At 40.0% G+C, this 16999-nt stretch overlaps 1 protein-coding gene across 1 annotated transcript in view; it reads left to right on the top strand.

Moving 5' to 3' along the window:
• Nucleotides 1–10931, top strand: part of LOC106566206 (metabotropic glutamate receptor 7) — a 431795-nt gene extending 420864 nt beyond the window's left edge. The window contains exon 11 of the mRNA XM_045691964.2: nt 9391–10931. Coding sequence (XP_045547920.2) covers nt 9391–9440 — 50 coding nt within the window. The 3' untranslated portion in view covers nt 9441–10931. The remainder of the gene's footprint in view (nt 1–9390) is intronic.
• The last annotated feature ends 6068 nt before the right edge of the window (nt 10932–16999 follow it).

The following is a 16999-nucleotide window of genomic DNA, read 5'->3' as shown; positions in this document are numbered from 1 at the left end:
GAGTCACAATACTATAAAACACATAGCCCCTACTCACTATAAAACACATAGCCCCTACTCACTATAAAACACATAGCCCCTACTCACTATAAAACACATAGCCCCGAGTCACAATACTATAAAACACATAGCCCCTACTCACTATACAACACATAGCCCCTTCTCACTATAGAACACATAGCCCCTTCTCACTATAGAACACATAGCCCCTACTCAATACTATAAAACACATAGCCCCTACTCACTATACTATAAAACACATAGCCCCTAGTCACTATAAAACACATAGCCCCTACTCACAATACTATAAAACACATAGCCCCTAGTCACTATAAAACACATAGCCCCTACTCACTATAAAACACATAGCCCCTACTCACTATAAAACACATAGCCTCTACTCACTATAAAACACATAGCCCCGAGTCACAATACTATAAAACACATAGCCCCTACTCACTATAAAACACATAACCCCTACTCACTATAAAACACATAGCCCCGAGTCACAATACTATAAAACACATAGCCCCTACTCAGTATAAAACACATAGCCCCTACTCACTATAAAACACATAGCCCCTACTCACTATAAAACACATAGCCCCTACTCACTATAAAACACATAGCCCCGAGTCACAATACTATAAAACACATAGCCCCTACTCACTATACAACACATAGCCCCTTCTCACTATAGAACACATAGCCCCTTCTCACTATAAAACACATAGCCCCTTCTCACTATAGAACACATAGCCCCTTCTCACTATAGAACACATAGCCCCTACTCAATACTATAAAACACATAGCCCCTACTCACTATACTATAAAACACATAGCCCCTAGTCACTATAAAACACATAGCGCCTACTCACAATACTATAAAACACATAGCCCCTAGTCACTATAAAACACATAGCCCCTACTCACTATAAAACACATAGCCCCTACTCACTATAAAACACATAGCCTCTACTCACTATAAAACACATAGCCCCGAGTCACAATACTATAAAACACATAGCCCCTAGTCACTATAAAACACATAGCCCCTACTCACTATAAAACACATAGCCCCTACTCACTATAAAACACATAGCCCCTACTCACTATAAAACACATAGCCCCTACTCACTATAAAACACATAGCCCCTACTCACTATAAAACACATAGCCCCTAGTCATTATAAAACACATAGCCCCTACTCAATTATATAAAACACATAGCCCCTACTCACTATAAAACACATAGCCCCTACTCACTATAAAACACATAGCCCCTACTCACAATACTATAAAACACATAGCCCCTACTCACAATACTATAAAACACATAGCCCCTACTCACTATAAAACACATAGCCCCTACTCACTATAAAACACATAGCCTCTACTCACTATAAAACACATAGCCCCGAGTCACAATACTATAAAACACATAGCCCCTAGTCACTATAAAACACATAGCCCCTAGTCACTATAAAACACATAGCCCCTACTCACTATAAAACACATAGCCCCTACTCACTATAAAACACATAGCCCCTACTCACTATAAAACACATAGCCCCTACTCACTATAAAACACATAGCCCCGAGTCACAATACTATAAAACACATAGCCCCTACTCACTATAAAACACATTTCCCCTACTCACTATAAAACACATAGCCCCTACTCACTATAAAACACATAGCCCCTACTCACTATAAAACACATAGCCCCTACTCACTATAAAACACATAGCCCCGAGTCACAATACTATAAAACACATAGCCCCTAATCACTATAAAACACATAGCCCCTACTCACTATAAAACACATAGCCCCTACTCACTATAAAACACATAGCCCCGAGTCACAATACTATAAAACACATAGCCCCTACTCACTATAAAACACATAGCCCCTACTCACTATAAAACACATAGCCCCTACTCACTATAAAACACATAGCCCCTACTCACTATAAAACACATAGCCCCTACTCACTATAAAACACATAGCCCCGAGTCACAATACTATAAAACACATAGCCCCTACTCACTATAAAACACATAGCCCCTACTCACTATAAAACACATAGGCCCGAGTCACAATACTATAAAACACATAGCCCCTACTCACTATACAACACATAGCCCCTTCTCACTATAGAACACATAGCCCCTTCTCACTATAGAACACATAGCCCCTACTCACTATAAAACACATAGCCCCTACTCACTATAAAACACATAGCCTCTACTCACAATACTATAAAACACATAGCCCCTACTCACTATAAAACACATAGCCTCTACTCACTATAAAACACATAGCCCCTACTCACTATAGAACACATAGCCTCTACTCACTATAAAACACATAGCCCCTACTCACTATAAAACACATAGCCCCGAGTCACAATACTATAAAACACATAGCCCCTAGTCACTATAAAACACATAGCCCCTACTCACTATAAAACACATAGCCCCTACTCACTATAAAACACATAGCCCCTACTCACTATAAAACACATAGCCCCTACTCACTATAAAACACATAGCCCCTACTCACTATAAAACACATAGCCCCTACTCACTATAAAACACATAGCCCCGAGTCACAATACTATAAAACACATAGCCCCTACTCACTATAAAACACATAGCCCCTACTCACTTTAAAACACATAGCCTCTACTCACTATAAAACACATAGCCCCTACTCACTATAAAACACATAGCCCCGAGTCACAATACTATAAAACACATAGCCCCTAGTCACTATAAAACACATAGCCCCTACTCACTATAAAACACATAGCCCCTACTCACTATAAAACACATAGCCCCTACTCACTATAAAACACATAGCCCCTAGTCACTATAAAACACATAGCCCCTACTCAATTATATAAAACACATAGCCCCTACTCACTATAAACACATAGCCCCTACTCACTATAAAACACATAGCCCGTACTCACAATACTATAAAACACATAGCCCCTACTCACTATAAAACACATAGCCCCTACTCACTATAAAACACATAGCCCCTACTCACTATAAAACACATAGCCCCTACTCACTATAAAACACATAGCCCCTACTCACTATAAAACACATAGCCCCGAGTCACAATACTATAAAACACATAGCCCCTACTCACTATACAACACATAGCCCCTTCTCACTATAGAACACATAGCCCCTTCTCACTATAGAACACATAGCCCCTACTCAATACTATAAAACACATAGCCCTTACTCAATACTATAAAACACATAGCCCCTACTCACTATACTATAAAACACATAGCCCCTAGTCACTATAAAACACATAGCCCCTACTCACAATACTATAAAACACATAGCCTCTACTCACAATACTATAAAACACATAGCCTCTACTCACAATACTATAAAACACATAGCCCCTAGTCACAATACTATAAAACACATAGCCCCTAGTCACTATAAAACACATAGCCCCGAGTCACAATACTATAAAACACATAGCCCCTAGTCACTATAAAACACATAGCCCCTACTCACTATAAAACACATAGCCCCTACTCACTATAAAACACATAGCCCCTACTCACTATAAAACACATAGCCCCTACTCACTATAAAACACATAGCCCCTACTCACTATAAAACACATAGCCCCTACTCACTATAAAACACATAGCCCCTACTCACTATAAAACACATAGCCCCGAGTCACAATACTATAAAACACATAGCCCCTACTCACTATACAACACATAGCCCCTTCTCACTATAGAACACATAGCCCCTTCTCACTATAGAACACATAGCCCCTACTCAATACTATAAAACACATAGCCCCTACTCACTATACTATAAAACACATAGCCCCTACTCACTATACAACACATAGCCCCTTCTCACTATAGAACACATAGCCCCTTCTCACTATAGAACACATAGCCCCTTCTCACTATAGAACACATAGCCCCTACTCAATACTATAAAACACATAGCCCCTACTCACTATAAAACACATAGCCCCTACTCAATTCTATAAAACACATAGCCCCTACTCACTATAAAACACATAGCCCCTACTCACTATAAAACACATAGCCCCTACTCACAATACTATAAAACACATAGCCCCTAGTCACTATAAAACACATAGCCCCTACTCAATACTATAAAACACATAGCCCCTACTCACTATACAACACATAGCCCCTTCTCACTATAGAACACATAGCCCCTTCTCACTATAGAACACATAGCCCCTACTCAATACTATAAAACACATAGCCCCTACTCACTATACTATAAAACACATAGCCCTTAGTCACTATAAAACACATAGCCCCTACTCACTATACAACACATAGCCCCTTCTCACTATAGAACACATAGCCCCTTCTCACTATAGAACACATAGCCCCTACTCAATACTATAAAACACATAGCCCCTACTCACTATAAAACACATAGCCCCTACTCAATTCTATAAAACACATAGCCCCTACTCACTATAAAACACATAGCCCCTACTCACTATAAAACACATAGCCCCTACTCACTATAAAACACATAGCCCCGAGTCACAATACTATAAAACACATAGCCCCTACTCACTATAAAACACATAGCCCCTACTCACTATAAAACACATAGCCCCTACTCACTATAAAACACATAGCCCCTACTCACTATAAAACACATAGCCCCTACTCACTATAAAACACATAGCCCCGAGTCACAATACTATAAAACACATAGCCCCTACTCACTATAAAACACATAGCCCCTACTCACTATAAAACACATAGGCCCGAGTCACAATACTATAAAACACATAGCCCCTACTCACTATACAACACATAGCCCCTTCTCACTATAGAACACATAGCCCCTTCTCACTATAGAACACATAGCCCCTACTCACTATAAAACACATAGCCCCTACTCACTATAAAACACATAGCCTCTACTCACAATACTATAAAACACATAGCCCCTACTCACTATAAAACACATAGCCTCTACTCACTATAAAACACATAGCCCCTACTCACTATAGAACACATAGCCTCTACTCACTATAAAACACATAGCCCCTACTCACTATAAAACACATAGCCCCGAGTCACAATACTATAAAACACATAGCCCCTAGTCACTATAAAACACATAGCCCCTAGTCACTATAAAACACATAGCCCCTACTCACTATAAAACACATAGCCCCTACTCACTATAAAACACATAGCCCCTACTCACTATAAAACTCATAGCCCCTACTCACTATAAAACACATAGCCCCTACTCACTATAAAACACATAGCCCCTACTCACTATAAAACACATAGCCCCTACTCACTATAAAACACATAGCCCCGAGTCACAATACTATAAAACACATAGCCCCTACTCACTATAAAACACATAGCCCCTACTCACTATAAAACACATAGCCTCTACTCACTATAAAACACATAGCCTCTACTCACTATAAAACACATAGCCCCTACTCACTATAAAACACATAGCCCCGAGTCACAATACTATAAAACACATAGCCCCTAGTCACTATAAAACACATAGCCCGTACTCACTATAAAACACATAGCCCCTACTCACTATAAAACACATAGCCCCTACTCACTATAAAACACATAGCCCCTAGTCACTATAAAACACATAGCCCCTACTCAATTATATAAAACACATAGCCCCTACTCACTATAAACACATAGCCCCTACTCACTATAAAACACATAGCCCCTACTCACAATACTATTAAACACATAGCCCCTAGTCACTATAAAACACATAGCCCCTACTCACTATAAAACACATAGCCCCTACTCACTATAAAACACATAGCCCCTACTCACTATAAAACACATAGCCCCTACTCACTATAAAACACATAGCCCCGAGTCACAATACTATAAAACACATAGCCCCTACTCACTATACAACACATAGCCCCTTCTCACTATAGAACACATAGCCCCTTCTCACTATAGAACACATAGCCCCTACTCAATACTATAAAACACATAGCCCTTACTCAATACTATAAAACACATAGCCCCTACTCACTATACTATAAAACACATAGCCCCTAGTCACTATAAAACACATAGCCCCTACTCACAATACTATATAACACATAGCCCCTACTCACTATAGAACACATAGCCCCTACTCACTATAAAACACATAGCCCCTACTCACTATAAAACACATAGCCCCTAGTCACTATAAAACACATAGCCTCTACTCACAATACTATAAAACACATAGCCTCTACTCACAATACTATAAAACACATAGCCCCTAGTCACAATACTATAAAACACATAGCCCCTAGTCACTATAAAACACATAGCCCCGAGTCACAATACTATAAAACACATAGCCCCTAGTCACTATAAAACACATAGCCCCTACTCACTATAAAACACATAGCCCCTACTCACTATAAAACACATAGCCCCTACTCACTATAAAACACATAGCCCCTACTCACTATAAAACACATAGCCCCTACTCACTATAAAACACATAGCCCCGAGTCACAATACTATAAAACACATAGCCCCTACTCACTATACAACACATAGCCCCTTCTCACTATAGAACACATAGCCCCTTCTCACTATAGAACACATAGCCCCTACTCAATACTATAAAACACATAGCCCCTACTCACTATACTATAAAACACATAGCCCCTAGTCACTATAAAACACATAGCCCCTACTCACTATACAACACATAGCCCCTTCTCACTATAGAACACATAGCCCCTTCTCACTATAGAACACATAGCCCCTACTCAATACTATAAAACACATAGCCCCTACTCACTATAAAACACATAGCCCCTACTCAATTCTATAAAACACATAGCCCCTACTCACTATAAAACACATAGCCCCTACTCACTATAAAACACATAGCCCCTACTCACAATACTATAAAACACATAGCCCCTAGTCACTATAAAACACATAGCCCCTACTCAATACTATAAAACACATAGCCCCTACTCACTATACTATAAAACACATAGCCCCTAGTCACTATAAAACACATAGCCCCTACTCACAATACTATAAAACACATAGCCCCTACTCACTATAAAACACATAGCCCCTACTCACTATAGAATACATAGCCCCTACTCACTATAAAACACATAGCCCCTACTCACTATAAAACACATAGCCTCTACTCACAATACTATAAAACACATAGCCCCTACTCACTATAAAACACAAAGCCTCTACTCACTATAAAACACATAGTCCCTACTCACTATAGAACACATAGCCCCTACTCACTATAAAACACATAGCCCCTACTCAATTCTATAAAACACATAGCCCCTACTCACTATAAAACACATAGCCCCTACTCACTATAAAACACATAGCCCCTACTCACTATAAAACACATAGCCCCTACTCACAATACTATAAAACACATAGCCCCTAGTCACTATAAAACACATAGCCCCTACTCACTATAAAACACATAGCCCCTACTCACTATAAAACACATAGCCCCTAGTCACAATACTATAAAACACATAGCCCCTACTCACTATAAAACACATAGCCTCTACTCACTATAAAACACATAGCCCCTACTCACTATAAAACACATAGCCCCGAGTCACAATACTATAAAACACATAGCCCCTATTCACTATAAAACACATAGCCCCTACTCACTATAAAACACATAGCCCCTACTCACTATAAAACACATAGCCCCGAGTCACAATACTATAAAACACATAGCCCCTACTCACTATAAAACACATAGCCCCTACTCACTATAAAACACATAGCCCCTACTCACTATACTATAAAACACATAGCCCCTAGTCACTATAAAACACATAGCCCCTACTCACTATACAACACATAGCCCCTTCTCACTATAGAACACATAGCCCCTTCTCACTATAGAACACATAGCCCCTACTCAATACTATAAAACACATAGCCCCTACTCACTATAAAACACATAGCCCCTACTCAATTCTATAAAACACATAGCCCCTACTCACTATAAAACACATAGCCCCTACTCACTATAAAACACATAGCCCCTACTCACAATACTATAAAACACATAGCCCCTAGTCACTATAAAACACATAGCCCCTACTCAATACTATAAAACACATAGCCCCTACTCACTATACTATAAAACACATAGCCCCTAGTCACTATAAAACACATAGCCCCTACTCACAATACTATAAAACACATAGCCCCTACTCACTATAAAACACATAGCCCCTACTCACTATAGAATACATAGCCCCTACTCACTATAAAACACATAGCCCCTACTCACTATAAAACACATAGCCTCTACTCACAATACTATAAAACACATAGCCCCTACTCACTATAAAACACATAGCCTCTACTCACTATAAAACACATAGCCCCTACTCACTATAGAACACATAGCCCCTACTCACTATAAAACACATAGCCCCTACTCAATTCTATAAAACACATAGCCCCTACTCACTATAAAACACATAGCCCCTACTCACTATAAAACACATAGCCCCTACTCACAATACTATAAAACACATAGCCCCTAGTCACTATAAAACACATAGCCCCTACTCACTATAAAACACATAGCCCCTACTCACTATAAAACACATAGCCCCTAGTCACAATACTATAAAACACATAGCCCCCACTCACTATAAAACACATAGACCCTACTCACTATAAAACACATAGCCTCTACTCACTATAAAACACATAGCCCCTACTCACTATAAAACACATAGCCCCGAGTCACAATACTATAAAACACATAGCCCCTATTCACTATAAAACACATAGCCCCTACTCACTATAAAACACATAGCCCCGAGTCACAATACTATAAAGCACATAGCCCCTACTCACTATAAAACACATAGCCCCTACTCACTATAAAACACATAGCCCCTACTCAATACTATAAAACACATAGCCCCTACTCAATGCTATAAAACACATAGCCCCTACTCACTATAAAACACATAGCCCCTAGTCACAATACTATAAAACACATAGCCCCTACTCACTATAAAACACATAGCCCCTAGTCACTATAAAACACATAGCCCCTACTCACAATACTATAAAACACATAGCCCCTACTCACTATAAAACACATAGCCCCGAGTCACAATACTATAAAACACATAGCCCCTACTCACTATAAAACACATAGCCCCTACTCACTATAAAACACATAGCCCCTACTCACTATAAAACACATAGCCCCAGGCTATGAAGAAATAAGAACATCTCTGTACCATTATAGCTACTGTATTTGAAAAACATATTTTTCTTATCTCCTCTCCAGGTCCGGCAGCAAAGAAGAAATATGTGAGCTACAATGACATTGTGATCTAAGAGCCGTCATCAGAGAGAAGGGCAGGCTTGTTGGAGATGCTTTGTCTCCTGCCCCCCCTGCCCAATTGGCAACATAAAGGAAATCCAAACTATTTTTATGTCCATGCTGCTTTACTGCCCACTCACACCCCGGAACCCGCGAAACCACCCGGAAGCACCCGGAACCCTGGAACTCCAGAACAACACAGTGACAATGGGTGGGTTCTGGGTTCTAGAGCTTTCCTTTCAACCAGAGGATTCTGTCTGTTTTTTTTCATGGTTAAGATGGAATGGAAAAGCTTTAAGAAACATTTTAAGAAAATCAAGAGGGACATTTCTGATGGGAGCAAAATAATTTACTAAATAATTTGTTTTGTTAAATGATTTCAGAGAAGAAAAAAAAGAAGCAGAGAACTGGTTTGGACAAAACCCCTGTGTTCCTCCTCAGGATTAGAGTGGATCTCTGCAGACCCCTCAGAGCTGGCCCCCCACTCCCTAGAGGTGTGTCTCTACAGGTACGCTGGCTGTAGCAGGAGGACTACCTGTACTGGAGGACTCACCTGTACTGGAGGACTCACCTTTACTTGACCTGCCTGTACCTGCCATGGGGCTGTTTCTTGTCCTTTAATGTCCTTCCAAATTGCAAGTTTTCCAAAATTCCTGTCGAAAAAAGTTTGTGGTTCTATTGGCCTCTCCGTTACATTTGTTGTAGATTTTTTTAAAGATCTCAATGTATTTCTTCTTTGCTGCTTGGATGCACATTCAATTAAAGCCATATTCTTGTCTCTGAGATGTCAAGTATTTTTTCACGTTTTCGATTTTGGCTGTATGTGGGTCGACAAGAAAGACATACAGTATCTGAGTTTTACATTCCCTTATATATGTGTGTGGGAAGTTTTCTACAGACATGTTTTCGGTATGTTGAATGGGTACAGTACATTGACCATCGACTGTGTTTTCAGTATTTTGAACGGGTACAGTTCATTTGACCATCTATTGTGTTTTTTAAAGTGACTAAAAGAAAGCTCCAGCGCCCAGTCCAGTCAAGGCTTTATTAGCTTGATATAAAAACTAGAATGACTCCAGTGGTTTTCAGATTTCAAACGGTTTCTGTCCCCCGTGTAGAAGTTGTCGATGCATGCCTGCTATGTTTGATGTTAAGATTAAGTAAAAAAAAATCTAAATAAACAAAAAAAAAAGATGGAGATTTCACAACACGCGATTCACTAGCCTTGCTTTTAACGGCATTCCAAGATTACTATTGTTATTCATATTGTTATTATATTTTTTATTTTTTTGGGGGGTTGGCATCTTCTCGCTGAAGTTAGAATATGGCTTTAATTTCGTCTTGGATTTTTCTTAACGCCCTGCAACTATGGAAAAATTGTGGGGAAAAATAACATGAATATATATTTAAAAACAAAACACACAAAATAAAAATAAAAACAAGTCTGTTTTTATACTGTTTGTACTAAGTATATTCATGTTGCCCTTGCTGCTTATGTGCCAATGTTGTGTGAGATTTAAAAAAAAAAAATATATATATATATATGTTTGACCACTCATGCAACTTTTATGTGGTGTTGTCCAAGAATGTATCAACATGAAATAAAACCATTTGGTAATTTTTTAGTTTTTTTTTTATATTCCCTGAAAACAGCTTATAGTACATGTATTTCTTTGAGGACAAAGCATTTCATCACTATGTGCTGACATTCATAATCAATAATAATTATTAGAGGTTTTGGAGTAAGGTGTTCATTACCCATACAGGGGTTTGTCCCTGTTCTTTTATGGAGAAAATGATTCCATTCTTCACACAATCCAACCAGCAACTCAATGCAATCTCCTACCTATAGGTACTTGATTAAACGTTATCACTGTATAGTTTAATAATAATGCCTCAAGGGTGGATTGTCTGACTGCAAAGTAATTGTTTACATCATAAGTAGCTCGACTCCTGTGCCAGTCTGCATATAAAAAAAAAAAAAAACGTAAAGTTTTACATAAAACGTAAAGTTTTAACTTCAGGGATCATTTCTCCAAACTGAATAGTATAAGCGAGTTGCTTGAGGATTCTTAAATGGAAAAGACATTTTTATGAAACAAACAAAAAAGAGAACATTAAGCTTCTGAAGATTATGTTGTACTATACTCTTTCAAAATAAAAAAGTTAAATGTTAGGCGTAAGGTAAAAGCAAGACACATAGCTTGTTAGAACTTCAGGAATTCGTTTTTACTTGAGAATTGTTTGGAAGCCCTCACACCTGTCCCAACCACCAACCATCATTGATTAATTTATTATATTGAGATAAGTTGTGTTTCTCTTCAGTATAATGAATAGGTCTGTATACATGTGAAATGAGAAGCAGTTATGTCCTTCCTAGTGCCCTCTTCATGGCTAGCTGCCAGTGTTCATGGTTTCGGGCTATCCATACAGAGAGGAGCAAAGCATCAAACGTGTCTGATCTTGTCTGAGATTAAAGTTGAATAGATTTGTATTGTCATAATGCATTTAATATGTATCCATCTACTGACTATGGTTGTACTGCATAACTAACTGCTGAGGACTACATTTAAGATGTAGCCAGTGGCATATGGGATTTTGTATGTAACCTTCAATATTATAGCTCAATATCTTGGTACAGATATTGAAAATGCATAGGAATATATCAGCACATCTCAAGCATGCACATTGGCGTTATAGTTATTCATGGCAGTTTCTATGGCAATTTATTATATACCATTTTCAAAAGCAAACCATTTTCTTTTTCTTTTTTTACTTTGGTTCTTCTATCATAACTTTTATGAAAATAATGCACTAACCAAAACTCCACTGCAGAGCTGTTTCTTCTCAGTTGGTCTTACCCCGCCATGGGTACAAACCACATACTACAGGACTTCCATTTCCTCCAATACATTCCTTAGTGAGTGTCTAGCTCCTTTTGACTCACACCAGTGAAGGCTAACAATGACAACATACATTGTCTCCCTAATCTCTGCATTTCGTCTGGTGCGGAGTATTTTCTGCTATCCAGTGATTATTAAAGGTCCAATGCAACCTTTTTTTTTATCTCAACATCTGAGTAACAATTAAGTACCTTACCGTGATTGTTTTCTATTAAATTGGTCAACAAGATATTGTAGCTTCTTAGCAAAGAGCAATTTTCCAAGCTAAAATTTAGCTAGGACTGTCTGGGAGTGGTCTGAGTACGAAGGGGACAACTGAAGACTAGCTGTTATTGGCAGAGAGGTTTGGAACTCTCTTTCTTATTGGTCTTATTAACTAATATGCCAAAACTCCATCCCACCAAAACAGGCTGAAATTTATTTTCAAACAGCTCTTAAACCAAAAGGGCATTATCATCATTCTCACAATTTCACAGTATTTTTCCAACCTCATAGTGTGGAAATATATATAAAACACAATACAATCACGTTTTGGACTACACTGGACCTTCAGATGACAAAGGGAGAGGAGGGAAAGTATAAACAGGAAGTGGAGTGTCCTGATATACTATTATTCCCAGGGGACTGGCAGTGGAGTGTCCTGATCCTGATATAATATTATCCCCAGGGGACTGGCAGTGGAGTGTCCTGATATACTATTATTCCCAGGGGACTGGCAGTGGAGTGTCCTGATCCTGATATAATATTATCCCCAGGGGACTGGCAGTGGAGTGTCCTGATATACTATTATCCCCAGGGGACTGGCAGTGGAGTGTCCTGATATAATATTATCCCCAGGGGACTGGCAGTGGAGTGTCCTGATATAATATTATCCCCAGGGGACTGGCAGTGGAGTGTCCTGATATAATATTATCCCCAGGGGACTGGCAGTGGAGTGTCCTGATATAATATTATCCCCAGGGGACTGGCAGTGGAGTGTCCTGATCCTGATATACTGTTATCCCCAGGGGACTGGCAGTGGATGCGTCCCTAGTGGAATCCTTTGCACTATAATGCATTAGTTTTGAACAGAGACCTATGGGCCCCGGTCAAAGGTATTGTGCTGTATAAGTAAAAATGTGCTATTTGGGACACTCACACTGAGCGCTTTTTTTTTTCTGACAGTGCAGTGCTTTCACACAACGTCTCGGTGCAGGAGCCATGTCATGAATTACAAAACGGCATCAAAGCTGGCAGCGATTGGCGTAGCATTAGTACCCAAACCCACACTTTGCTGACAGCATGCACCATGAGCAGAGAGCAGAGAGTTGGGCCCAGTGAGAGGCTTTCACTTGTCAATAAGAAGTGACAGAAACACGCAAGTCTTTCAGGAGAAGGAAGCAGCAGCAGAAACGAGGGAAACAAAGTGCCAAAGGGACAAAGTGTGTAGAACTTTTGTTCTCAGCGATGTAACAACCGCTTATGTTACAGCAATGCAACAGCGACATCTCTATAGTTTTGTGTTACACAGTGCATTGTCTCTATAGTTTTGTGTTACACAGTGCCGTCTCTATAGTTTTGTGTTACACAGTGCATTGTCTCTTTCAGGGAATTAATTTTAGCAACGGCAAATAACCTAAAAAAAAACGTAACAGTAACAGTCAGTATCTGGTGTGGCCACCAGCTGCATTATTAAGTACTGCAGTGCATCTCCTCCTCATGGACTGCACCAGATTTGATAGGTTTTTGCTGTGAGATGTTACCCCACTCTTCCACCAAGGCACCTGCAAGTTCCCGGACATTTCTGGGGGTAATGGCCCTAGCCCTCACCCTCCATTCCAAAAGGTCCCAGACGTGCTCAATGGGATTGAGATCCGGGCTCTTCGCTGGCCATGGCAGAACACTGACATTCCTGTCTTGCAGGAAATCACGCACAGAACAAGCAGTATGGCTGGTGGTATTGTCATGCTGGAGGGTCATGTCAGGATGAGCCTGCAGGAAGGATGTCTTCCCTGTAACGCACAGCGTTGAGATTGCCTGCAATGACAACAAGCTCAGTCCGATGTTGCTGTGACACACCGCCCCAGACCATGACAGACCCTCCACCTCCAAATCGATCCCGATCCAGAGTGCAGGCCTCGGTGTAATGCTCAGTCCTTTGACGATAAAAGCGAATCTGACCATCCCCCCTGCTGAGACAAAACCGTGACTCGTCAGTGAAGGGGACTTTTTGCCAGTCCTGTCTGGTCCAGCGACGGTGGGTTTGCACCCATACGCGACGTTGTTGCCGCTGATGTCTGGTGAGGACCTGCCTTACAACAGGCCTACAAGCCCTCAGTCCAGCCTCTCTCAGCCTATTGCGGACAGTCTGAGCACTGATCGAGGGATTGTGCGTTCCTGGTGTAAGTCGGGCAGTTGTTGTTCCCATCCTGTACCTGTCCCACAGGTGTGATGTTCGGACGTACCAATCCTGTGCAGGTATTGTTACACGTGGTCTGCCACTGCGAGGACGATCAGCTGTCCGTCCTGTCTTAGGCATCTCACAGTACGGACATTGCAATTTATTGCAGTGGCCACATCTGCAGTCCTCATGCCTCCTTGCAGCATGTCTAAGGCACGTTCACGCAGATGAGCAGGGAGCCTGGGCATCTTTCTTTTGGTGTTTTTCAGAGTCAGTAGAAAGGCCTCTTTAGTGTCTTAAGTTTTCATAACTGTGACCTTAATTCAATCAAATCAATCAAATGTATTTCTAAAGCCCTTCTTACATCAGCTGATGTCACAAAGTGCTGTACAGAAACCCAGCCTAAAACCCCAAACAGCAAGCAATGCAGGTGTAGAAGCACTGTGGCTAGAAAGGCCAGAACCTAGGAAGAAACCTAGAGAGGAATTGCCTACTTTGCCTGCCGTCTGTAAGCTGTTAATGTCTTAACGACCGTTCCACAGGTGCATGTTCATTAATTGTCTATGGGTCATTGAACAAAGCATAGGAAACAGTGTTTAAACCTTTTACAATGAATATCTGTGAAGTTATTTCGATTTTTACGAATTATCTTTGAAAGACAGGGTCCTGAAAAAGGGACATTTCTTTTTTGCTGAGTTTATTATGATCTTACAGAGCTACTTGAAGATCAAATATTATGATCTTACAGAGCTAATTGAAAATCTAATATTGTGCTGTTACAGAGCAAACTGAAGATCAAGCGAACACTTAGTGAAATTATTTAGAGGATATTAAAACCCAAAGCTGTTGTTTTCAAACATAAATTGATATAAAAACATGAACATGATTCTGGTTCAATATTGGTTAATGGACAGGGAATTCCCCTATCCCGTCTTTTATTTGCCATTATAATTGATATGCTGGCTAAATATTTGAGGAAGCCTGGCTTCCCATGAATACAGTAGAGAGTATGAAAACAATTTTAAAAAACAGACTGTGTAGCAGGGTGTGATATCAGCAAACAATGTTTAAAAGTTCATTTGTGGAATTTCTTTCCATCTTAATGTGTTTGAGCCAATCAGTTGTGTTGTGACAAGGTAGTGTTGGTATACAGAAGATAACCCTATTTGGTCAAAGACCAAGTCCATATTATGGCAAGAACAGCTCAAATAAGCAAAGAGAAATGACAGTCCATCATTGCTTTAAGACATGAAGGTCAGTCAATCTTGAAAATTTTCAGAACTTTGAATGTTTCTTCAAATGCAGACGCAAAAATCATCAAGCACGATGATGAAACTGGCTCTCATGAGGACTGCCACAGGAAAGGAAGAACCAGAGTTACCTCTGCTGCAGAGGATAAGATCATTAGAGTTAACTGCACCTCAGATTGCAGCCCAAATAAATGCTTCAAAGAGTTCAAGTAACAGACACATCTCAACATCAACTGTTCAGAGGAGACTGCGTGAATCTGTCCTTCATGGTCGAATTGCAGCAAAGAAACCACTACTAAAGGACACCAATAATAAGAAGAGACTTGCTTGGGCCAAGAAACACGAGCAATGGACATTAGACCAGTGGAAATCTGTCCTTTGGTCTGATGAGTCCAAATTGGAGATTTTTGGTTTCAACCGCCGAGTCTTTGTCAGATGATCTCCGCATGTGTGGTTCCCACCGTGAATCATGGAGGAGGAGGTGTTTGGTGATTTTCTGGTGACACTGTGATTAATTTAGAATTTAGAACTCTTTCCAGTGAAGTCCACAAAGCTTATTGCATGTAACAAACAGTTACATTTACATGACCCACAGCATGGTCAAGCACGTTAATGTTTCCCACATTTTCGGACCACTAAACTATTGATTTAGAACCACAGAGAGTTAACCGCAAGTCACAAATAAAACAGGAGCTGCCTCCACTGTATCCAGCACTATTTCAACTTCAGCATCATCAAATCACCTAAATGCATAGTCTAATACAGTGACAACTAAAAGACACCGATAGCAAGTTAGTCCAATCAACGTAAGCTAAATAAGATATGGCGGTCCATGGTTCTGATTTGTGTGTGTGTGTGTGTGTGTATGTGTGTGTGTGTGTGTGTGTGTGTGTGTGTGTGTGTGTGTGTGTGTGTGTGTGTGTGTGTGTGTGTGTGTGTGTGTGTGTGTGTGTGTGTGTGCAAATATGTTTACTCACCCTACTTGTAGAGAAGCACCAATGTCATCCTCCTCTCTTTTCAAGCTTTTTTTGTTTGTTGTC

This window comes from Salmo salar, chromosome 12, assembly GCF_965601325.2.
Source record: "Salmo salar chromosome 12, fSalSal1, whole genome shotgun sequence".
Classification (NCBI taxonomy): Eukaryota; Metazoa; Chordata; class Actinopteri; order Salmoniformes; family Salmonidae; genus Salmo; species Salmo salar.
This window is presented reverse-complemented; position numbering and strand designations above follow the sequence as displayed.